The 25,049-nt window shown below is 51.8% G+C and overlaps 1 protein-coding gene across 1 annotated transcript; it reads left to right on the plus strand.

Moving 5' to 3' along the window:
- The first annotated feature begins 2,219 nt into the window (after positions 1-2,219).
- Positions 2,220-16,653, plus strand: KISS1R (KISS1 receptor). Its single transcript, XM_032785655.2, has 5 exons — positions 2,220-2,765; positions 11,950-12,074; positions 13,678-13,813; positions 14,599-14,837; positions 15,503-16,653. The coding sequence occupies exons 1-5, from the start codon at positions 2,519-2,521 to the stop codon at positions 15,857-15,859; spliced, it is 1,104 nt and encodes a 367-aa protein (XP_032641546.1). The 5' UTR covers positions 2,220-2,518; the 3' UTR covers positions 15,860-16,653.
- Positions 16,654-25,049: the final 8,396 nt, after the last annotated feature.

The following is a 25,049-nucleotide window of genomic DNA, read 5'->3' on the forward strand; positions in this document are numbered from 1 at the left end:
ACAGGCCAGCGCTGAAGCAGGGACACCCTGCACAAAAACACGACTCCCGCTTCAATCCCTGCTTCAGAGCCCTCCTGACAGCTCAAGCAGCGGCTGTATGTGCTGCAGCCATGCCCCTCTCACTCTTAGGCGAGTCGAATTTTGAGCAAGTGCAAAAACCATGCAGAGGTGGTTATCACCCCGGCACCGAATGGGCAATGTTGTTCAGTGGGTGCCCAGAATCCTCCTGTACCAGGCCCTGGGTGCATAGAAACAGTCCTGTTCGCTGCCCAGTTCCAGCTGATGTGCACAGGTGAAAGAGAAGAGGGTTTCCATCGTCTTGAAGTCCATGGGAGTTAGGTGCTGAAATCCCTTTGAGAATAGGGCCTGAGTGCTTTCTGGGATAGACCTTTTACCACCTCTGCCCTTCATATTCAGCGCACACAAGGCTCCTTTCTCACCTTAATTCCCTGCTGTTCTGCTGCTTTGCCTCCCTTCCCCCATCCCACCTCCCACGTTCTCTCCTAACCCTGCCAGCGCCAGGTTTCAACAGTGCTAGGCAGGTGCTGTCTATGTCCATAGCGTCTGCGTCTGTGTCTGAACGGCTTCATCCGCAGCACTAAAATCACCTAAGGCCACATCTACACCAGCACGTAGGTCGGTAAAACTTTTTGTCGGTACAGCTGTGTAAATGTAGACATGGCCTAAGTCGAGTGCTGTTCTGAATCTGACAACAGACGCCTTGAGATGGCTCCAGACCAGTCGTGGGGGCTCATCTCCCACTGGATAGTGAATGAGTTTGATGCTGGCTTTCTGACACTGCATCAGCTTCTGTGCAAAGTTTCATTTCCCCCATCACCTGTGCTAATTTGGCCATTCTGAAATCACCAGCCAACCAGCTAGCAATAGCGGACTGACAGCTGCTCCAGGGTCCTGCAAGATGCAATTGTTTTATTTTTTAATGCTACATACAGCTAGCTCTTAGATCTCCCTGCTACATGACAAGAATCATTTCCCACTTCAACCATGATGATTACTGCCCAACTAGCTTGCTTTTAAAGTGCTAGCAGGTTGGCAGCCACTCCTGGATCCCACAAGCTGAAATATTCTTTTTTTTTAATGCAAGATATAATTAACCTTTGGAACTACCTGCCACATGACATTTCTGAGGCAACAGTAATAAAAAAGGATCTGCTATCTATGTGGATGAGACCAACAACTGTGTTTACACTAGGTAGGATGAAAATGGCCTGGAATCTCAATCCTCGTGTTTCAGGGTATAAACTGATCCATATCTGGGTTCATATGTGCAGTATCATGCCATTAGATGCATTCCTTAGGGGACACCTTCCTCTGAGGGCTCTTCTGGGGAAAGGAAGAGCTGGGCCATTGTAAGGTCTGTAGTGGAGATGCTTCACTTAGCTAGGTCGACCTAGACCTGGCCTGAGTCTCTCTGGGCCTCAGTTTCTCACCTGTGCAGTGGGGATCACAGCACCGCCTAACCTACGTGGTGTTGTGAGGTTCTCATCCTACGGTAGCAGGAGAAGCGTGGCTAGATCTTCTCTTTATCCAAAAGATACACGGGGTTGGTAATAAGATGTTTCCCCAAGAGATGCCCTGAGCTGAGAGAACCTAACCAGTCCACACCACCTCACATTTCCCCAGCGCCTTTCATTGTAAAGCTCCTGATTCATGACTGTTCTCCCCACTCTCGTAGGGCCAGTAAATCTTATTCTCCCCTCATTTATTCTTGGCGGACCAAGGCGCAGCAAAGCTGAGGGCTGTGCCCAGGTGGTGGAAAGAGTCGGTAGGGAAAGACCCCAGAAGTCCTGCCTGCTCCTCACCCCTCTCTCTCTTTCCCTCTGACTCTGCATTAAAAACCACACTTGATTTGTTCCCAGCTGCTGTTTCTTTCTTTAAAGGAGTGGGGGGCATCTTTCCCCCGCCCCCAGCAAAGAGAACAGCTCCTGGACCTGGGGCAGCGCCCCACTGGGTGGGACTTTCCCCATTGCCTCGCCCCTGCCCGTCTCCCTGCGCCCGCGCTGTTCCCCAGAGGCGCCGGCCAGGAGGGGCTTCTCGCGTCTCCACTACAAGAGGAGGGCGAGCGGGAAACCAGAGCGGATTCGGAGCGAGGCGGAGCAGAGGGGACTCGGCATCCCGTTGAACCTGCCTTTGGGGTCGATCCCTCCAAGAGCAGCGCTCGGACTCCTGGGTTCCCGGCGCCGGACGGAGGAGCAGCCTGCAGATTAGCTCAGGCGCTAACACCCCCCACCCCCAGCTGGCCCCAAACTTCCTGGGATACTTAGAGCCGGTCCGCCCCTCGAGAAGGGAGCTCGCCGGGCTCGGGAGCCCCGCGCTGGGAGGACTCCACCCCTGGGGCCGGAGAGGGGCAGAGCCTGTCCCCGGGAGTGAGCGCGGAGCCTTCCCCCAGGTCCCTTGGGGGCCAGGCCTAAGGGGTGAACTCAGGAGTCCTGCTAGGGAGCGGACCCCTCCCGCCCCAGGGAAAGGCAGGGGCCCTGCGCTCCGCGCCCCGGGGACCATGCGGGGAGCATCCCCCAGCTCCCCGCTCAACGCCTCGCTGCTGCCCCCGAACCGCTCGTCCTGCCCCGGGGGGCTGCTGTGCGCCAACAGCTCGGAGCCGCGGAGCCCCCCGCGCCTGGTGGACGCCTGGCTGGTGCCCCTCTTCTTCGCCCTGCTGATGGTGGTGGGGCTGGCGGGCAATTCCCTGGTTATCTACGTGATCACCAAGCACAAGCAGATGAGGACGGTCACCAACTTCTACATCGGTGAGTCGGGCATGGGGCACCTGCGGCTGGGCACCCCGGGGTTGTGCAAGGGGCACTCTGGGGCTGGGCACCCTGGAGCTGGGCACAGGGCACCTGGAGCTGGGTATGGGCCATGCTGGGGTTGGGCATGGGGCACCTGGGGCTGGACACTGGCACCCTGTGGCTGTAGAATTGGGCAGTCAGGGCTGAACTAGGCAACTGGGCACTCAGTGGCACTGACTGCTTGACAGACTTCCTGGAGAAAAGTTTGGTGAAGATAAGAAGCTACAGGTTGGCTTGGCTAAATGTGTCTCAACATCTGTAAAGAGATGGGGGGAAATGGACCATCAAACTGGCATGCAAGTTACCAAATATACTATCTGAGATACCTTGCAGCAGGGCCCCAGCAAACTGTCAGAACTCCAACATGAGAAAGTCAAAGAAAAAGTGAGCAAAGAGTGCTGAAGACAAATAAGAACTGCTCTGAGGATAAAACTCAGCTAGAAAAATTTGATCCCTGATGTTAGTAGAATAGTTCACTGCCAGAGTGATCAAGTAAGAATCAAGAGAAGAAGAAAAAAATTAACATCCAAACAAGAAATCTCCTGGTGATTCAGGATGTACATCTCCCGATGTGATGGAGCAGGTCTGCTATCCGTGGAGGAAGCAATGGACAATGAAGAATATATGTCCAGTTCTGGTTACCACAATTCAAGAAGGCAGGTGATAAATTAGAGGGGGCTTCAGAGAAAAACCTCAAGAATGATTAAAAGATTAGAAAACCTGCCTTTTAGTCATACACTCCAGGAGCTCAGTTTATTAAGTTTAACAAAGAGAAGGTTAAGGGGTGACTTGATCACATACTATAAGTACTTACATGGGGAACAAATATTTAATAATGGGCTCTTCAAACTAGCCCTGACAGGTCAAAGACGATCCAGTGGCTGGGAGCTGAAGCTGGACAAATTTCAACTGGAAATAAAGCATAAAATTTTAAGGATGAGAGTAATTAACCAGTGGAAGAATTTCCCAAGGGTCATGGTGGATTCTCCACTGACAATTTTTAATGTTTTCCTAAAAGATCTGATCCAGGATTTATTCTGGGGCAGTTCTCAGGCCCCGGGCTATTCAGGAGGTCAGCCTACCTCAGTGGTTCTCAACGCCGAGGTCTTGCAGGGGATACTCAACTCATCTAGATCAGGGGGTGGCGGGATGGGTTTAGGGGGGTTGCAAGTGCATGGCCGGCATTAGGGTGTGGCAAGCAGGGCAACTGCCTCAGTCCCCACACCACAAGGGACCCCACAAAGCTAAGTTACAAGCTGGGGCTCGGGCTTCAAACAAGGCTCACAAGTGAAAAACAGGCTCAAGTACCACACTGAAATGTAAGCACAATATTTATATTAGGGCTGTCAAGAGATTAAAACAATTAATGGTGTGGTTAATTGCGCTCTTAATAATAGAATACTGTTTATTTAAATATTTTTGGTGTTTTCTACATTTTCACGTTTCAGTTACAACACAGAATACAAAATGTGCAGTACTCACTTGATATTTATTTTAGATTACAAATATTTGCACCCTAAAAACCAAAAGAAATAGCATTTTTCAATTCATCTAATACAAGTACTGTAGTGCAATCGCCTTATAATGAAAGTTGAACTTTCAAATGTAGAATTATGTACAAAAAAACCCTGCATTCGAAAATAAAACTATGTAAAGCTTTAGCGCCCTCAAGTCCACTCAGTCCCTACTTCAGCCAATCGCTCAAACAAGTTTGGTTACAATTTGCAGGAGATAATGCTGCTGGCTTCTTGTTTACAATGTCACCTGAAAGTGAGAACAGGCGTTCACATAGCACTGTTGTAGCTGGCATCACAACATATTTATGTGCCAGATGCACTAAAGATTCATATGTCCCTTCATCAGATTTTGGACGGCACTTCAGATTCTTAAACCTTGGGTCAAGTGCTGGAGCTATCTTTAGAAATCTCACATTGGTACCTTCTTTGCATTGTGTCAAATCGGCAGTGGAAGTGTTCTTAAAACAAATGTGCTGGGTCATCATCCGAGACTGCTATAACATCAAACATATGGCAGAATGCAGGTAAAAAAGAGCAGGGGGCGTACAATTCTCCCCCAAGGAGTTCAGTCACAAATTTAATTATCACACTATTTTTTTAACGCGCATCATCAGCATGGAAACATGTCCTCTGGAATGGTGGCTGAAGCATGAAGGGGCATACGAATGTTTAGCATATCTGGCACGTAAATACCTTATAACACCGACTACAAAAGTGCCGTGCGAATGCCTATTCTCACTTTCAGGTGAAGTAAATAAGAAGCCAGCAGCATTATCTCCCGTAAATGTAAACAAACTTATTTGTCTTAGCGATTGGCTGAACAAGAAGTAGGACTGAGTGATCTTGTAGGCTTTAAAGTTTTACATTGTTTTGTTTTTGAGTGTAGTTATGTAACAAAAAAATGTACATTTGTAAGTTACACTTTCAGGATGAAGAGATTGCACTGCACTACAGTTCTCATATGAGGTGAATTGAAAAATACGGTTTCTTTTGTTTACAATTTTTACAGTGCAAATATTTGTAATAAAAAATAATAAAAAGTGAGCAGTGTGCACCTTGTATTCTCTGTTGTAATAGAAACCAATATATCTGAAAATGTAGAGAAACATCCAAAAATATTTAATACATTTCAATTAGTATTCGATTGTTTAACAGTGCGATTAATCGCGATTCATTTTTTTGAGTTAATGGCGTGAGTTAACTGCGACTAATCGACAGCCCTAATTTATATTCCAATTAATTTATTTCATAATTGTATGGTAGAAGTGAGAAAGTCAGCCATTGTTCAGTAGTAGCGCCGTGGGACACTTCTGTATTTCTTTGTCTCATTTTGTCAGCAAATGGCTTTCAAGTGAGGTGAAATTTGGGGTACGCAAGACAAATCAGACTCCTGAAAGGGGGACAGTAGCCTGGAAAGGTTGAGAGCCACTGGCCTGGATGATTACAATGGTCCTTTCTGGCCTTAGGATCTGTGAATCTACAAACTGCTCCCCAAACTGCGGAGTATGTTCTGAAAAGGAGATGAGGGCAGAGCATGTACTGAGTGCCTGCAGGAGCCTAGCTGGGAGGGAATATACGAACAGACACGATGAGGCTGTCAAGTGCCTGCTTCGCACCCTCTGTGACAAGTGAGATTTAAATGCACCAGGCTGTATTATGATCACCGAATTGAAAGCACACTAGAGAGTGAAGATTTCACGGGATCTGGCAGTTGTCACAGACTGAACAGTGCAGGTAAACAGATCAGACAAAACATAGACATAGCGGTTGAGTGATGGGTATCGCCATCCTGGCAAACAGGGACTTTAAAAAGAAACCAAAGAGAGTGAAGCATGAAGAACTAGAACCAAGATCGTTACTGGAGCGCTTGGAGCGATCCCTAGTTATGAGTGAGCTGCTCAAGCACAGGTAGAAGTGAGAGCGGGACTTAATTTGTGCCAGGGCTTGCCAGGGCTGAACCTCAGCACCTCCAGACTTGGCAGGTCATAGCCCCAGCGCCTCTGGGCCTGGCCGTTCGTAGCCTGGCACATCTAAGCCTGGCAGTTCAGAGCCCCGGCGCCTCTGGGCCTGGCAGTTCAGAGCCCTGGCGCCTCTGGGCCTTGCGGTTCATAGCCCCAATGCCTCTGGGCCCGGCAGTTCAGAGCCCCGGCGCCTCTGGGCCTTGCGGTTCGTAGCCCCGATGCCTCTGGGCCCGGCAGTTCAGAGCCCCGGCGCCTCTGGGCCCAGCCGTTCAGAGCCCCGGCACCTCTGGGCCTTGTGGTTCGTAGCCCCGATGCCTCTGGGCCCGGCAGTTCAGAGCCCCGGCGCCTCTGGGCCCAGCCGTTCAGAGCCCCGGCACCTCTGGGCCCAGCAGTTCAGAGCCCCGGCGCCTCTGGGCCCGGCAGTTCAGAGCCCCGGCGCCTCTGGGCCCGGCCGTTCAGAGCCCCGGCACCTCTGGGCCTGGCTGCATCAGTTATGAAAGTAAAAAACTTGCTTGAGCCCTGGCTCCTACTTGCTTGAGCCCCGCTGTCCCAGCCCGGTGCCTCTTTCATCGCAAATTAAGCACGGAGTGAGAGCTGTCATGATCAGTGTCCTCAAGACGACGGAGGCACTGCGAAAATGTGAAGAAAAGTCAAAGGAGAACAAGGGCCTTTGAGCCCCTCCAGCACAGAGATTCTGCAGAGGGTTTAACAAAACTCCTGACGACTCAAATCTTCCGAGTCCGCGTGTGGTGAAGATTTATTGGTGACTCCGGGGGAGACATTTTAGACAAGAGCTTTCCCCTTTTTGTGCTTGAAGATATTGTACGTTGTGATGGCTAGTTGTTAAAAACCAAACCAAACCGAACATCCCCAATACAGAGGGATATTAATTCCTTCTTTCCATGGTGCTTTGAAGACATTGGACTTAATCCTGCTAGTCGTACTTGGGAGATGCATCCATAGGGTTTTGGCCAGCTGCACTGGGCCCTCACATGCTAACTGTTACTATCACTGTCGTAGACTCTTGGACACAGGTGTCATGATATCTCGGATGACGCAGAAGAGCAGGAATCAGTTGTAATGGAGGTAACGGGGCTTCCTCACTGAAGCTGCTCAGGACAGACAGACCCTGTGGTTCTCTCTGGCTTTTCAGCTGCGCTGCCTAGTGTCACCACATTGGGGTTTTCCTATGCCCAGTACCTGGAAGTAACCACTGGTAACAATACAAAATTCTGCCCAGCCAGGGGAAATTACAGGCCACTTTCTAGGCCCGTGAAAGGCCCGTTTAGAGTGACCAGACAGCAAGTGTGAAAAATTGGGTTGGGGTGTGTGGGGTAATAGGCACCTATATAAGATAAAGTCCCAAATATCAGGACTGTCCCTATAAAATGGGGACATCTGGTCACCCTCGGCCCTTTGGGGTACTGTGGGAGCAGTAAGAAGGAGGCTGCCTAGAGGTTGGGAATCTGCCCTAGGGAAGATCCATATCACTGATAGCCCATCTGAGTAATATAGCATCCAGACTTGTGACCCGGGCATTCTGCCCTGGTGTCTCACCTCTCCCCTCACCCTAGCAATCTCCGCTCCTTCTAGCCGCAGGCATCAGTTACAACATGTAGCCGCATGCTGGTTATTTGTCACTTTGCATCTAGTTTCTTTGGAGAGATTTTGACCCTTTTGTGATCCCCAGTGACAGAAAATTAGAGTCTAAGCTCTGCCTATCCCAGTCCCTCCCCTGCCATCCTCGCCTCAGCTGCTTTTACAATGAATCTCCTGGCTCATTATGAGAACTTCCTGTTCTTTGTGCAGTAACCCAGGTTACTGAGAACTTTTTGTTCAGCTAAAATATTGAGGGGCCTGATCCGCAGCTGCCCTGTGCTTTCTGTCCTTGTTTACACCTGTGCAAAGTGGGTGCAAGATGCCACCACCTCACAGAGTTCCACTCACATCAGCAGGACTGTTTTAGGGGGGTCAATGACCAGACAAAGTGCCAGGCAGGGCTGGGTCAGGCCCTTACAAATGTCACCATTCGTTTCAGTGCAAGTAGGAACAGGCACCTGGGATAAGATGGTGAAGCAAGTGACACTCAGCTGTACTGAACCGTCTGACACTGCATGAACGTCTTCACCTGACTAAGGCAGCTCTGGTCAGTGCTGTCTGGGCAAAGCAAACCTTCAGGACGGCCCCGCATAACTCGTACATCTCTTATGGAAGCACTGTCAATCCATCGGTGCTTACCAGAACCCTACTGCAGTCCAGGAGCACAGAGGTTGACCAGGACATCCTAGCTGAACCTGAAATGAGCCAATAAAGTGAATCTCACTGAGTCAGAGGAAACCCTGGCCCTGGGGGATATTGACATTCACCATCGTGATTGCTGGTGCCTGGTGTAAATCAGCATAATCCCATTGAAAACAATGGTGCTATGCCTATTTACCCCAGCTGAGGACCAAGGTTATACAGATCAGTATTGACCATTCCCCCTTGCTCCTTCACATGATGTAGAACGTAGCCCCCAAAGTGACTGCTTGCGGCATCCTCTTTCCAGAGCCAAGGGGCCCTGATGCACAAAACCAGGCTGAAATCACGATGAGGTCAGCACACAGTGAAATGGTTACTCTTGGTCTGACACATTTTGCCATCATACTCAGTCCAGGAAGTCCCCTGGAGTCAGCAATAAGGCCAAAAGAGTGGGACGCTTCATCAGCAAACACCAATCCACAGCAAACTGCCATAAATAGCTTTGTATTTGTAATCAAGCCGAGCTATTTAATCGCACTGAGGTGGAAGCCAGGGCTAAGAAACAGGTTTGGAATCCCTACGCTGCCCAGAAATGCACGTTCAAATCCTAGCTGTGTCAACCCAGCCCTTCACCTCACTGTGGTGGCTAAATTGAATACTACCTTCATGCTGCAGGGCACAAGCCAGCACTAACTGACAAGGGGTCAGGAAGAAACACCCCTCATAGACAGGTTATCCCTAGGGGGCTCTCTTGCATCTTCCTGGAAAGCAGCTGGAACCACCTGATATGGGCCCTTGTTCTGATCTGATAATTCCTGAACCCTGAGAAGGCAATTTACAAAACTATGTCTTATCTGCTCTCTGTGAACATTAAAGACTCCAGAGTCCATAAGAGTAGAGAGGGTTTTCCCTAGTGTCTTTGGTCAAGCTGCCATGCTCTATATCAGAGGGCAGCTGCTGCACAGGTGAAAGGCTTTGGTCTGCAAGGTGCTGTGTCTGTGTGCAATGTAACACATTAGGCTCCCATGTGCTGTTGTCTGGAGTCACTGTGATGCCAAATCCCTTTTGCTGGCATGGATCAAAGAGACATGTCATCCATCAGGAGGCTGAGTGAGTGGATTCTACTGAGTGTGTTCACAGTATATACTGTGTATTACGAGGCTATTCTCTCTTGGATTTTCCAGGTGTCAAACCTCTTTCATTCACCGCAGTTTACCCATGAAATTGCTAGAGGCAAGAGCCAAGAAGCTGCACTAAGCTCTCAGAGGTACATAGCACGGAGTGATGGGGTCGCCAAAGGATAATACAACCTTCAGAGAAACAAGAGAGAAGGAAACATATTCCCTGGCTGGGGAAGGGACTGACAAGGAAAGCCAGGGAGTGGATAGCTACTAGGCTGAAATTCTGTATCTCCTTCAGCACCCTTCTCTGCTCACTCCAGCGATACCTAGGATGTAGTTAGCACGCTGCATCTCCAAAGGTCTGCACAGACATGAATAGAGACACGAGCTAGATCCTCCTCTTCCCAGCCCCAGGAGGGAGGTAAATGTGATCCCCTTTCTACAGATGAGGAAACTGAGGCACAAGATGTGGAGAAATTGGAGAGGGTCCAGAGAAGAGCAACAAGAATGATTAAAGGTTTTGAGAACATGACCTACGAAGGAAGGCTGAAAGAACTGGGTTTGTTTAGTTTGGAAAAGAGAAGACTGAGAGGGGACATGATAGCAGTTTTCAGGTATCTAAAAGAGTGCATCAGGAGGAGGGAGAAAACTTGTTCACCTTAGCCTCTAATGATAGAACAAGAAGCAATGGGCTTAAACTGTAGCAAGGGAGATTTTGGTTGGACATTAGGAAAAAGTTCCTAACTGTCAGGGTATTAAACACTGGAATAAATTGCTTAGGGAGGTTGTGGAATCTCCATCTCTGGAGATATTTAAGAGTAGGTTAGATAAATGTCTATCAGGGATGGTCTAGACAGTATTTGGTCCTGCCATGAGGGCAGGGGACTGGACTCGATGACCTCTCGAGGTCCCTTCCAGTCCTAGAGTCTATGAATCTATGAAATAAGAGGGGTTTGATGACTGCACAGTGAGCCAAGTGCCAGAGCTTGAGATTAGATCTAGGGAGTTCCTGGCTCCCAGCCCCATGCTCTAACCACTAGACCTTGTGGCCTCTTGATGCTGACGTTACTAGAAACCCCACCTCTGCACACCGCGCAAATCTCACTCTCAGTGCGCTCTGCGTATGGCCCCAATCCAGCAAGGAGCCAAGCAGCATCCAGGAAGCACTCAGCATCCTCCAGGCTCAAACTTCCACTCTGCTAGAGCAAGTACTGTTCCTTAGCCACTGTCAAGGCTCTGGGGCTCAGCTCCAAACCCCAGACCCCCAGCGCCCCACACTGGAGTCTGATCACAGGGGCAAGCCTGAGATAGTTGAGAGGCTATTGAGACGGGGTGTGACTTACGCCTTCTTCCAGCCCTTCAGCGTGTATGTAGATTCCCTAAGGGCCTAATTCTTCTCTTGCACTGGTGTAAACCTGGCGTAACACCCCTAAAGCCAATGGAGTTAATCCAGATTCATGCCAGCATAAAGAAGACCTTTCCTCTCTTTTACAGCCCGCTGGCCCTTAGACACCCCAATCTCCCCTCACACGTCCTTTGAATTTGGCTCACAGAGTGAAGTGAAATCTGAGAGGGAATCGAAGCTGGTTTACCCCACAGGCCCAGGAGCTGGAAGATGGGGTTATAAGCTTGATGCAGGTGAAGTTCTCTGGTCCCTTGCAGATCCTCGGCTGGTGCAAATTGACCCAGCTCCATTGACTTCACTGGAGCAGTGGCAATTCCTGTCCGCAGAGGCACAGCCCCTAGGAATCTGTGGGTGCAGCCAGGAAAGCAACTAACAGAGGGGTGGAAAGAGAAGAGGCGCCGAGTCTGGTGTTCTCTGCCCCGGACTGTGCTGCTCCAGGTGGAACCACAGTATTGGCTGCAGTGGAGACTGGCCCTTTACCTGAGGTGAAGAAGAGGGGAAATAAACCAAAGCCCGTGGCATCAATAGAAAGAAGGTCAGTTGTTCTGGACACGTCCATTTTCCAGCAGCAAAGTTTTTGTTTCAGACCTGTTGCCAGAACAGCTGGCGGGGCGGAGAGTGACAAGAACTGAGGCAGCTTCCAGCTTTTTTGCCTTTCAAGACAACCCCATCACTGCTGTATCTAAGCATCCCACCATCTTGAATGGATTTAGCCTCACCACACCACTAAGAGGCTGTTCTCCCCATCACATGGGTGGGAAACTGAGGCACAGAGCTACTAAGTGACTTGCTTAAGGTGGCATAGGGAGCCTGTGGCAGAGGCAGGATTTGAACCTAGGCCTCCTAAGTCCAAGCTTGTGCCCTAATCACAGCATGACTCTGCCTTTCTTTTGACAGCCAACCTTGCCACCACTGATATCATCTTCCTGGTGTGCTGCGTGCCGTTCACTGCCATGCTGTATCCCCTTCCTGGCTGGATCTTCGGGGAGTTCATGTGCAAGTTTGTCAATTACATCCAACAGGTGAGGCCTTAGCTTAGGGCTTCGCTCACTACTGTGGGCAGAGGTGGGGTGACTGGGGGGTTTAGTCTTCAAATGAGAGACTGTGGGGGCAGCACCAGGGTGAGCTTTTCCCTCTTTGTGCACGCAGGCACCTCAGAAGTACATTTGTCATGCAGTTGCACAACAGGCACACACCCATGCCTTGCACAGGTGCAAGCCATATACACACACGGCCTATGTGCATGCTATACAAACAGAAATGTTAGATAAAAAACATACTCTTGCTGGCAGGTTGCAGCATAAGATGACTTTATGATAAACACACAGTGACCAAAACCAGAGAGAGACAAAGCAGGCTGCTCCCTAAGGCAGAGCGGCACAGATATTGTAGTCATTGTGTATAGTTCTCTGAAAATTTCAGTTCAATGTGCAGCAGCAGTCCAAATGGCTAACAGAATAGTAGGAACTACTAGGAAAAGGATAGAAAATAAAATAAAAATATCATAATGCTACCACATAAATCCATGGTATGCCCACATCTTCTGTACTGTGTCCAGTTCTGGTCACCCCATCTCAAAAAGGAGAAAGTGGAATTGAAAAAGGTTCAGGGAGCGGAAACAAAGATAACCCAGGGTATGAAACAGCTTCCATACAAAGAAAGACTAAAAAGATTAGGGCTGTTCAGCTTAGAAAGGAGATAACGAAGGAGGGATAGGAGAGAGGTCTCTATAATTATGAAGGGGGTGGCAAAAGTGACTAGAGAAGTGTTATTTACCCTTTCACACAATACAAAAATCAGGGGTCACCCGATGAAATGAATTGGCAGCAGGTTTAAAACAAACACAAGGGAGTACTTCTTCACCCAACACAGTCAACGTGGGGCCTTCATGGCTATGAGATAGCTCAGTGGTTTAAGCATTGGCCTACTGAACCCAGGGTTGTGAGCCCAATTCTTGAAGGGGCCATTTGGGGATTGGTCCTGCTTTGAGCAGAGGGGTTGGACTAGATACCTCCTGAGGTCTCTTCTAACCCTGATATTCTATGTTGTGAGTATAAAAGTTTAAATGAGCTCAAAAAAAGATCTAGATAAGTTCCTGGAGGATAGGTCCATCAATGCCAACATGGTCAGGGACACAATGCTGTGCTCAGGGTGACCCTAAACCTCTCTCTGGGAGGAGTGGAAGACAAGGTGGATTGCTGCAAAATGGCCTTGTTGTGTACATTCTCCCTGAGGCATCTGGCCACTGTTGGAGACAGGATATGGGGCAAGATGGATCATTGGTCTGACCCACTATGGCAGCACTGACATTCTTATGTAAATCACCCCACCTTGATTTAGGCCAACGTTTTCCAGACTAACTGGAAATGTCCCAGATGGCACACGTCCATACACAGCCTGCAAGCAAGACCTGGAACCCCCTGCTCTTGTGGAGGTAGCTTGCGTTTCCAACATACCACACCATGCATGGGTAGAATACTCAGACACAAGGGGCCAGATACTCAGCTGCTGGGTATTGCTATATCTCTGTTACAGCTGGGGATCTGACGCAGACAGTGCACAGGGTGGGTGCATGGATGTGTTTCCCCCAATGGGCTCCCTCTCCACTTCTACCTCCCCTGGCAGGTCTCCGTGCAGGCCACCTGCGTCACCCTGACGGCCATGAGCGTGGACCGCTGGTACGTGACCGTGTTCCCGCTACGCTCCCTGCGCCAGCGCACCCTCCGCATCGCTGTCGCCATCAGCCTGGGCATCTGGGTCTGTGAGTAGAGCCGGCGTGGGTAGGGAGGACTGGGGAAACATGGCCCTCCTGAAGTGGTGCCGGGTAGCTGGGGCTGTCACTGGCGCTCTCGGAGGAGGAAGGGGGATGGAGAGATTTATGTGGGCACGAAGGGACAGAGCCTGCTGGGTGAGGGCCCCTTTATTTTTTAAAGAAACCAGCCAGAACCATTTGTGCAACCCCCTGGCCCAACCCCCGACCCAATACATGTCAGGGTTCAGATAAAATGGGACCTGCACCCGAACCACCCCAGGCATGTTTTGCAAAGCCAAGCCCTACCTGGGGAGGATGTGGGGGTGGTTCAAGGATGGGGGCTGAAATAGGAATTTGGGTGGATGTAAGAAGGGAGGGGACACCTGTAACACATGCATGAGCTGAAGCTGCTGGCTGTATCAAGTGGGGTCCCCCCCACTCTCGGGGAATGGGCCGTTGGCACCTATCATCCTTATGTCCTGGTGCTGCCCCTTCCCTTTGTCCCTCCAAGTCATTCCCCCTGTGATTTATGATCCTACCTGGTTCTGGTTTGAGTCTGTCCCTCTGACCAGCTCTCCTGCTGGCTGTGACCCTGGGTCAGGTCTATCCCTCAGTCCAGCTTCCCCACTGGCTGTGATCCTGGTTCTGGTTCGACTCTGAACCCCCATCTTGCACCTTCGCTGGCTGGGATCCTGGTTCTGGTTCAGTTTGGTCCCTTCATCCCCTGCCGACCACTAAAGCAAGCACCCAGCTTGCCACTGGGTCGCTGACTCTGGCCTTGCTGCCCGCGGCAGGTTCCTTTATCGTCTCCGCCCCAGTGCTGATGTACAACAGGTTGACAGAGGGCTACTGGTTTGGGCCGCAGACCTATTGCAGTGAGTCCTTCCCCTCTCTCTCCCACGAGAAAGCCTTCATCCTTTACAACTTTCTGGCCGTCTACCTGCTGCCTCTACTGACCATCTGCGTCTGCTACATGGCTATGCTCTACCAGATGGGACATCCCACCGTGGAGCCCATTGATAACAACTACCAGGTACCTGGCCCTCCCCCCTGCACTCCCCGCACACGCCTGTAAAGGGTGTGTGTATGCGTAGATCTACATGAGACCTGATCTCCAGAGCTTTGAGCACCCATGGCTCCCACTGGCTCTAGCAGGAGTTGATGGTGCTCGGGACTCCTTGGCCACAGGGCCAGATTCATCCCTGGCCTCAGTATCCAATGGTGCATGCACGATGATGCTTGGGTGCATGGCCTGTGTCTGCAGATACTTGCAGATTCATGCACCTGTGTCCACATGTCTGTGCACAACACTTGCTGCCTTTTGCACCCATGCACCCTCCATTTGGTTTGCACATGAATGCATGCAGAGGCACCCACCACTACTTCCATGTGTGACCCACTCCATGTGATGCTTGGTTGCCCCTGGTGGTGGCTGGGCCGTAACTAGAGGTTGATAAGCCTGCCACTGGACTGTTCTTTTAGCTCAGGCAGCAGAGGTTCCTGCGCGCCAATCCAGACATCCCAGGTTCAATCCCCACTGCCAACCATCTCCTAGAGGTGTGGTGTATCACACACATGCAACTACTTGTGTGTCTACCTCTTTGCACATGTCCACCCACTGGCATGATGGCTCAACTCCCACCAGAGCTGCCTGGCTGTGAACGTTAACATACACATCCTGTCTTTGTGGCTTGCAAGGTGCAGCAGCTGGCTGAGCGCTCCGAGGCGATGCGGGCCAAGATCTCCCGTATGGTGGCCATCATCGTGGTACTCTTCACTGTCTGCTGGGGGCCTGTGCAATTCCTCATCCTCGTCCAGGCCTTCAGCCCCAGCTTCCAGCGCAACTACTACATCTACAAGGTGAAGATCTGGGCCCACTGCATGTCCTACACCAACTCCTCCATCAACCCCATCATCTACACCTTCATGGGTGTCAACTTCAGGAAAGCCTTCAAGAAGGTCTTTCCCTTCATCTTCAAGCAAAGGGTGGGCTGCACCAATGCAGGCAACGCCAACATCAACACCGAGATGCACTTTGTGTCCTCAGGCACATAGGGGGGTGGACATGCCCCTCCCTGTCCAGAACGGGAGACCAGATGACCCTCTTTGCTGATAAGAACGTGAAGCTCGTAGAGCCTTTCATCCCAAAGTGCTTTACAAACCATCTCACCCATCACTGTAATGCAACCACCTTTGGGGTGGAAGGCAGCAGCTGTTCATACAGCCCAGAGCAACACTGCCTGGCAGTTTAGGACAGGAAGTGAAGGAGGACACTCCGAAAGGAGAGGTAGGCAGGTAGTATATAATTACCCCAAGGAGACCGGGGCTAAATGGCTAAACCACTCCCACTAAAAAAGGCCTGGGACTTTTAACCCCCACAGAAACAGAACCTCTGCTTTTCCTTTGAAAGATGTACACCTGAGTGCATTCTGCGCCAAAAAATTAACAATTTTCCGCACAATATCTTAAAATTCTGCAAAACTCTGTAAGTTGTATTTGTCAATAAATAAATACAGACCCACCAGTATGGCAGTGGGGAGCACAGGCCACAGCCTGCACGAAGGTGGGAGGTCACCCTGCAGCCTCCCCACCCCACACCCCCGAGACACAGACTCAGCGGTGAGGCTGTATCTGACCCTGACACAGCATAAGGGCTGGGGACCTGCCCCTCTGCGCCAGGAGCACCAGGTGTGGGACAGGCAGGCTCAACCAGGCAGGATCCAAGTGTGGAGTGGCTCAGTGTGGGGGGATCCAGGTCTGGGGTGAGAGGATTCTGTGTGGGACAATCTGGGAGCAAGCAGCTCAGTAGGGGGTCTAGGTGTGGGGGTATCTGGATCCACAGAGGCTCGTTGTGGGGGTTCCTGGTGTAGGGAGAAGGGAACTCTTCCAGGTGAAGGTGGGTGGGGCTCAGCGGAGGGGTCTGAGTGTGGGGGGCTCAGCAGGGGGGCCTGGGTGCTGGGGGTGGGGGCCTTGGTAGGCTTGGGGTCTGCATGCAGCTAGTTGGGGGTCAGTTGCATGGGGATCTGGATGTGAGGGCTCGGGGGGTGCAGGCAGTGGGGTTGTCAGGGTGGGGATTTGAGTGCAGGAAGCTCAGTGGGGGTGGTCTGAGTGCAGGGGTGGGGGTCCAGAGGCAGGGGGTCTGGGTGCAGGGAGTTCCAGATGCAGGTGTTGAGGGTCAATGGGGTGGGGTTTGGGTCTGGAGGGCTAGGGGGGTTCTGGGTGTATGGGGTTAGACTTGGCAGGGGTGTCTGGGTATCGGAGGTCCGGATGCGTGGGCGTGGGCAGATGAGGGAGCAGCTCCCCATACAGTGACCCCTCTCCCTGCAGCTGAGGAGCAATGGGGGCAGGAATCAGGGGAGGATGCTGAGCTTCCTGCAGCTGGGGGAGGTTTCTAGGGGTGGGTCTGACACAGCCCCAGCCACTCCTTGCCGGTGGAAGAGAAAGTCCCGTCCTCTCCTGTCTCCAGTCCAGCTGGGACTAGCAGCTGATCCTGGCTTAGGGTAGGAGCCACTGGTGGGGGTGTCCCCAGTCAAGCAGTGATTTACATCTCCACCAGCTGCTCCAGGTGCCTGAAAGGATGTACCTGTGCAGCTAGAGAGTGCTACGTGACTGCTCTTGCAGCTTCCCTTTGCTTCCCTGTCAGAAAGTCATTTTTCTGCAGGGAAGATAATAAATCTGCAGGAGACATTAATTCTGCACATGTGCAGTGGTGCAGAATTCCCCCAGGAATAAAGATGTCACTCTCCCTCCAACAGCACCGAGCTCACTCAGTGGAGGAGTATGCCACCTTCTGGATCACTCGCAGCACCTTGGATGTTACTTCATAAGTCTCCCATCTAAGTGGGATCCAGCAAGACCATCCAGTAGCTCAGCTCATTGTATGTCCTGCTGATGGACTTATTGTGTAATTCACTCACAGTATTAGATCCGGCTGGGGGGAAAGGATCATATCTCAAATCCGGGGAATTGCTTCTGTCATATAAACACTAGGCAGGGCTGGTTTTCAGAGGCACTCATCTAGGCTCAATGAAAACCCAACCATCTCCATTCAAATCCTCCCAGCCATGGCCAGTGAAAACTGGGGACCATCATTAAGGACTCACTTAATGGAGGGATTGGGTATAAACTTTTCCTGGGGTCAGGTCTAGCTTAAGTAATGATGTGGCTCCCATCACCACGACATCTGGCCACCTCACACTCTTAGCCTCCCATCCCCCGGTCATGCAGGAAATTATGGGAAGTTTTTACAGAGTGGGAACTCAGGCACAGAGAAGTTAAGTGGCACACAGGGGGCCAGCAGCAGAGCAAAGACACATGGCTTGCCAGGATGCACGTCTAGTGCCCTAACCACTGGGCCAGGTTCTTCCTGCGGGACTTCTTCAACCTTCCTCTGAAGCAGCTGGTACTGGCCACTCTCAGAGATGGGCTATTCAGCGGACCCCTGGGATTGATCCAGCCTGACTGTTCCTGTCCTTGTAAAGGCTCTGGGAGTCTGCCTGGAGCATAACTGACCCATCAATCTTGGCTAGGACTAGCTGAGCCTGCCGAGGGAGAATGTCTGAACAGGGGCTAGCAGCTCATGTTTGCCACCAGCCTCTGGAGAACATGCTGTGCTCTCTCCATCTGCAGGGGAGAAGATTGTATACCATGGTGGGGTGGTGGGGAAATCTGAGCCAATCCCCCAGCTCATGAAACCTGTGACCATGGAAGGCCGGGGAAAGCAACTGGTTAACCCAAGCTCCCTGAAGGGGAAGTGGGCTCTGCTCAAGGCATCGCTCACCATACAAAAAGAGGTGAATCAGATTCCCAAGGCCAGGAGGTTTTGGGATGATGCAGCTCCCTGAGTGTCTACACAAACAGGGCTCTTTGCGGAGGCTGCTATGTACAAACGCCATGCACTGCTTTTGGCTCGTGGTGGCTTCGCTCTGGTTCCTGCTCTTGTGAGCGTGGGAGAGGAAAAAAATCGCTGTTTATTTATAAATAGAATAAAGTCAAGTCTTTTGTTAGCCTCGCACATAGAGTCTGTCTCCATCTGTTCCAGGAGTCCCAGAGCCCAACGCCTCCTGTGCTTATAACAGATTAGCCCCTTGGTACTTTCATGGAATTCATTAGTGCCAGACTGAGAGCAGAAAACTCATCTCACTTGTGACCAGACTCTGTTGGAGGGGAGCTGAAATCCCCCTGCTTGGTTTGATGGCACATCTCAGGTGGGGCCCCCTCTCTGGCAGAGCCACAGTCGGGGTCCTGCGGAAACCCAGACCTTCTCTGCTCCAAGGCAGGGCTCGAACTGGGGCGGGAGGGGAAGGTGCAAGACACTCCTACACTCCACCCATCTGAGACCAGTCCATTGGCTCAGCATCCTTGCTGGGCACCACTGGCTGCTAGCTGGGCCTCTGGCTGGTACCCCTAGAGTTACTCCGGGGGCAGGTGGGCAGCAAAGTATCATGGGTGCTGGGTTACCTAGGAGAAAGAATTGTGGGTGCTGGGTTGCCCAGCAACAGGCGGGCACTACTCGGTGGTGTCTCATCATCTCTTCGTCAGCCCCGTGGCTGTGGAGGTGGCAGCGGCAGCAGCTCAGGGTGGCAGGTGGCATCGTCTCTCCTCCCTCTGGGAGCAGGTGCGTGCAGCCCCTCTGCATGGTCGGGTTTCAGCCCCGGCGGGAAAGGATTAAACCCCACATGGCTCCCCGGGCGCTGGGGTTTGTTCATGGCTCCCGGTAACTGGGACCTCTGCCCCTTTAAGGGCCCAGGGCCAGGGGCCAGCCCTGTTAGATTATCAGACCCAGCTGGGAAAGGGCCAGTGATTGCTATAAAGGGTTTTGTTAGAGGGGGGGAGCTATGGGAAGGAAATTAGTGTCTGTAGTTGGGGGAAAGAGAGATGCAAAGGGCCCTACAGCCAGGTCAGGGGAACAGCTGCCTTGTAAATCAATTGTGCCCTAAGGGACTTTACATGTGGGCTGGGGAGACAGCTCAGCAGCTTTATGTCCCCCCTTTGGTACTCCTCAGAGCCCTGCTCTGCCCCCCATTGTCCCTAAACCTCACACAGCTCCTGACACTAAGGTTGCCATCTTTGATTGGCTGAATTCCTGGAGGTTTCATCACATGACATTGTCTTTAATTAAAGCGTAATCTTTTAACTCCAGGATAATCCTGGAGGCTTGGTAATCCTATCCCACACCCACTCTGGTGTAGGACAGTGATTCTCAACCAGGGGTACATGCGCCCCTGCGGGATACATCCCTTCATCTAGATATGAGCCTAGTTTTACAACAAGCTACATAAAAAGCACTGGAAAGTCAGGAAAAACTAAAATTTCATACACACAATGACTTGGTTACACTGCTCTGCATCTTGTACACTGAAATGTAAGTACTGTATTTATATCCCCACGGATGTATTTTATAATTATATGGTAGAAATGAGAGAGGCTGCCATGGTTCAGTACTAGCGTGGCTGTGATGCTTTTGTGTCTGATCTTATAAGCAAGCACCTCTAAAGTGAGGTGACACTTGGGGGTAGGCAAGACAGATGAGACTCCTGAAAGGGGGACAGTTGTCTGGAAAGGTGGAGAGCCCCTGGTGTAGGACAAGGGAGCTGGAAGATGAAGTCAGCTGAGTTCAGACTGGCAAGGGACAGGTTTGTCACAGAGAGGGTGATCAGCCACTGGAGCAGATGGCCAAGGGATGGGGTGAATTCCCTGTCACTGGGAATCTTTCAGTCAAGGTTGGAGATAAAAATATACACCCTAGTTAGACCCCAGGTGATTGGGATGGATGCAGGAAGTGCTGGTCAAGGTTCTCTGGCCCAGGTTAGGCAGGAGGTCGGCATCGAAGATCCCAAGAGCCCTGCTGGCCTGTGCATTTATTAACCCCCTGGCAGTTCAAGCAGCCCCTATGCATGGTCCCATTGAGCAGGGCGCTTTGGAGAGATGTAGGCTGAGATGGTCAGAAGCCTTTGGAGTCCAGGCAGTTTGGTTTTGCTCCTGGGGCTGGGAACCAGAAGCCAGCAGGGCACTGACAGCCCTGTAGCTACAGCTGTTTGGTGGCCTGTGTGAGCTGGTGTACGTGAGACCAGGCCAACAGGCCTGCAGACAGCAATTCCAGGCCCCAGGGCAGAACGGTCAATGGGCCCCCTAGAAAGGGATGTGCCTGCCCAGCTGCCTTCACTGCTGCAAGGGCCCGATTAACCTTTTGTCGGATCAGCGCCAAACATATTTGTGGGCCCCCATGGGGACAATGGAGCATGGTGCGGGGAGGTCAGTACCTGGAGCGAGGGGCCAGCCAGGGGCAATGGGGCATGGCACAGAGGGGGCAGCCCCACTCTGCCCAGCCCAGTGGGAGGGCACTGTTTAGAAACCGGCAGCTGTCAGACGCTGACTGGCCAGCCCAGCCCTGTGCTGCCAGTTTGCCCCTTCCTCTCTGGGGTGGGCCCATGCTGTGCCACACGGCTCACTCAACATCCTATGCCCAGCATCCCCTGGACCCGCTATGCCGAGTGCCCCCCACCCGCCTACAGCCCCACCACAGCTGCCCAGCACTCTGCACACCACCATCCCTGTCCTGCACTCCCACAACTGCCCAGTACCCCAACACACACAGATCTCCCCCACCCTGCACTGCCCAATGCCCTTCCCCACAGCCCCACCACTACAACCACACAGCACTCCACACACACAAACTGCTCCTGCTGCCCAGCGCCCCCCTAGAGACCCTGCCCCCCGGCTGCACTCACCTGCCTGCCCAGCTAGCGCAGAGCAGGGATCCCCTCTCCTAGCACAGTCCTAGGGGGCGAACACCTGAAGCTTGAAAGCACAGCATGGTCCCATCTGCCAGGGCTGCACCCAGCCCTACCTGCCTGGCACTGGTGCCTGTGGTGGAGAGGAGGCATTTCCTTGCAAGGGCACTGCAGGACAGCCACTGACTTCCCCAGCCCACCACTTCTGCAGAGAGGGCCCTGAGGCCTGCCTGGGCAATTCAAAAGGGTCCGGGGCTCCCGGACACTGCCGCTACCATGCCCATCGGCAGGCTTGCCCTCCTAACCCCCATTGCAACTGTCCTGCTTCAGGGCAACAATTTGAGAGAGGCAAAGGGCTCCCCAGGCAATGGAGCTTGAACTCCCCTCGTGCCCAGGGTAGAAGCAAGCTGGCTGGGCATGGTGTGTTTGGAAGGCTGGAGTTCCCATCGGTTTGCAAGCAGACCCCAGGTTGGGTCCTGCTCCCCAATGGATTTCGGATTTGGAGCCATGGGGTCCAGTTCCTGCAGCCAGTGTCCTGTATGCACCAGCTGCACTGGACTGTAGCAGGCTACGGCAGGTGTTGGTAGCCCTCTAGTGGTGATGATTTGCCATAAAACCCATCCAAAACAAGTCGGACTATCCAAAAAAATCCACGAAGTAAGTGGGGACGGTCACAGAGCTGCTCTGCATGAGGGTGGGGAGGAGTCTTGGGAAAGATCGGCATCCTGTTCCCCCTGGCTCTGCCAGAGCCCCTCAGATCCCCTGCTCTTTTGAAACACCCAGTGCCCAGAAATTGCAGCGCTAAACTAGGCCCCTCGCTGGAAGCCTCATGTAGAGAGACCAAGAACTAAGTAGGCCACGACTCCTGAACTCCTCAGTCAGCCCCAGAGTGGGAGAGGTCTGATAACCTCCAAGTTGAGAAACAAGAACAGAGTAAGGGAAGCTGGTACAGGGACACCACCAGCCCTGAAGGGGAAGATTTCATTGTTGGGGGGGGGCAGTTTGTAACCTGAGGGGGGTACAGGGGAAAAGAAACCTTATCTTTGATCCCCTGATGCTGAAATGTTCAGACCCAGTGCATTTGCAAGTACATCCTGCTGGGTGAAGTAGCTGATCATCCTAGAGGGGGGATTGTGGGGTCTCCTCGATAGCCAGTGACTAGTGTTGGTTTTTATGGGTGGCTACCTGGACGGTACCGAACAGACAAAGTCTTGCTAGCAATAGTGAATCCGGTAAATTCCACCCTGCACCTGGACACCTTGACAATGGAACAAGTGAGCCCAGCTGTGACAGCATCTGGGGATGGAGGGGGCGGGAGTCTCCCTTTCTGAATATCTAACCTGCAAGGCAAAGCCACTTGAAACATCACCTGCTCTGTCTTCATTCTCCCCACCCGCAATGCGTCAATCGGTTTTGGTGTGTGGTGTTCTCAGGGTGGAGGGAGGCTCTCTGAGTGTTCCAGGCAGAAAGGGAATAAGAGGCGGTGGAGGGAAATGAACGGATGAATGAACTGAAATGTCCATGCCTGCTCTGGCTTTTGTGTGAAGACAAATGGGGCAAACGTTACGTTGGCTTTCCAGCTAGGACCAGCGAGGGCTGGGATGGGAGAGCCACTCAGAGCAGAGAATGACTGGAGGCAAAGGAGTTTCTGATTCATCCTAAAGCTTTGGCGCGGCGTGGCATTGAAGGGTTTGTATCCAGCCACTAACTCCCAATAGTCCCTACTAGAGTGAGTATAGAAGCCAGTTGTAGTCCTAATGCCTAGTCCTCTGCTCCAACCACTAGACTCTACTCTCCCCCCCAGAACAGAACTCAGGAGTCCTGACTCCCCATCCCCTGCTCCAGCCATTAAAAAGCTCCTCCCCTGCAGCTTAAAAATCTGTAACATTACTGTTTAGAGGGGGGAGGAACCTTTGCTTTGGCAAGACCACAAACCATCAGCTTCCTTTACTTCAACCTGCTCTTCCAATGTGTAATTTTTGCAAGAAAAATAACAAGATAATTAGAAACGTATTTCTTGGAAGATGTTTGGCCTCCTTGCTGAGCCTCATGCTGTGCCTGCACCTTGCATAGACATCTGAGCTCCCTGCTGCCTGGTGTTTCAGGATTGACCCTGCCGTTCAGCATCCCAGTTCTGTGAAATACATGCAGAACTCACCTGCCTCCAACAGGCCTCTGTGGTCATTGCTTCTCATGCCAATAGATGGCGAAATGGCCCCACCAGAATGAAAGCCAGGCACATGGAGGACAAGCTATTGCTGAAATAATAAGACATTAATTTGCAATCACAGGCCCCATTAAGGTCAGTGGGAGCTTTGCCACTGATCCCAATGAGTTTAGGGTCTATTCCATCTAGTTCTTTTCAGCTGTCATGTGATAAAACCGTCAGAAGCATTATTATTCTCTGTTTTAAAGAGGGGGAAACTGAGGCACAGAGAGGCGGGGAAGTAAGTTTCTCCAGGTCGCATGGTGAGTCAGTCTGAACCCAGAACTCCTGAGGACCTTTTTATCAGAGGATTGAAGGTGCCTGCAGCTGCTCCTATTCCTCAGGGGTGCACCGGGGGGTGTGGGCAGTCTCAGGCTGCGGACCGGAGCAGGCAGCAATGGAAGGTCAGATCTGGGTTAGTTAGAGGTCCCTAGGGGTAGGGAACTATGGGGCTGAAGCAGGATTAAGTACACCCAGACTGGCCCTGTCAGGTCCATCCCCACGTGAATGCAGCTTGCTTTTACCTTTGAAAGGCTCCTTCATAGATGCAGGAAAGCCTTGGAAAGGTGAGTTTTCCCAAGCACTCTGTACCCAGAATTGGGAGCCGCTGAGCACTCTGGAGCATCTGATCCAAACAAATGTTTTTACTATGTTGCTGGCCTGTGCAGGCTATTGGAAAGCAGCAGCCACCCCTGCTCCCAAGTGAATCCTGTTCTTGTACCCAGGATCCTTTGGGGGCCATGCCCCCACTGTGAGATTCATAACACACTTCCGACCTTAGCCAGTGGGATTTGAAGAACCCGAGAGCAGCTTTTTCTATGATTTGCCCAAGCTCCGATCTCATGCTGGGGAGGAGAAGTTGGTTTTGCAGTGAAATCACTTTTGCCCTGTCAACCCCCTTCTGCAAGGCATATGCTTTGGGCACAACCCATATTATCGTGAATATGGGAGCTGACAACCAAAGCAACCCTGGTTCCTCCTGCTCCTTTATTTGCCCAGAAGCCCTTTCCAGTAGCCACTCCCCTCACTAGCCTTGCTTGTAATTCCACCCTCCCAGAGAGGCCCTAAGGGCTACTATTCAGCCCAGCAGGCAGGATATAGTTACAGCCACTCTGGTTTGTTTACTACAAGCCTTGATGTGCATTAGGGAGCATCCCCAAAGTGAGACTTTTTCTTCCTTCGAATGCAGGTGATTTTCCTTACACTGGCTCCCTGTGGGCCTTTAACCTGCCTGCCCATCTGGGGCTGGTGCAGTTCAGTTCCCCTCGACAGGCCAGCGGCCAAAAGAGGCTCATTTAGAGAGCAG

Source organism: Chelonoidis abingdonii, chromosome 11, assembly GCF_003597395.2.
Source record: "Chelonoidis abingdonii isolate Lonesome George chromosome 11, CheloAbing_2.0, whole genome shotgun sequence".
Taxonomy (NCBI): domain Eukaryota; kingdom Metazoa; phylum Chordata; order Testudines; family Testudinidae; genus Chelonoidis; species Chelonoidis abingdonii.

Bases quoted from the DNA above. Each gene is read 5' to 3' on its own strand.
- KISS1R (XM_032785655.2), top strand. From the start codon at position 2,519: ATGCGGGGAGCATCCCCCAGCTCCCCGCTCAACGCCTCGCTGCTGCCC. The intron at 12,075-13,677 runs GTGAGGCCTTAG...CTCCCCTGGCAG, and splicing joins TTGTCAATTACATCCAACAG to GTCTCCGTGCAGGCCACCTG. The intron at 14,838-15,502 runs GTACCTGGCCCT...GTGGCTTGCAAG, and splicing joins CCATTGATAACAACTACCAG to GTGCAGCAGCTGGCTGAGCG.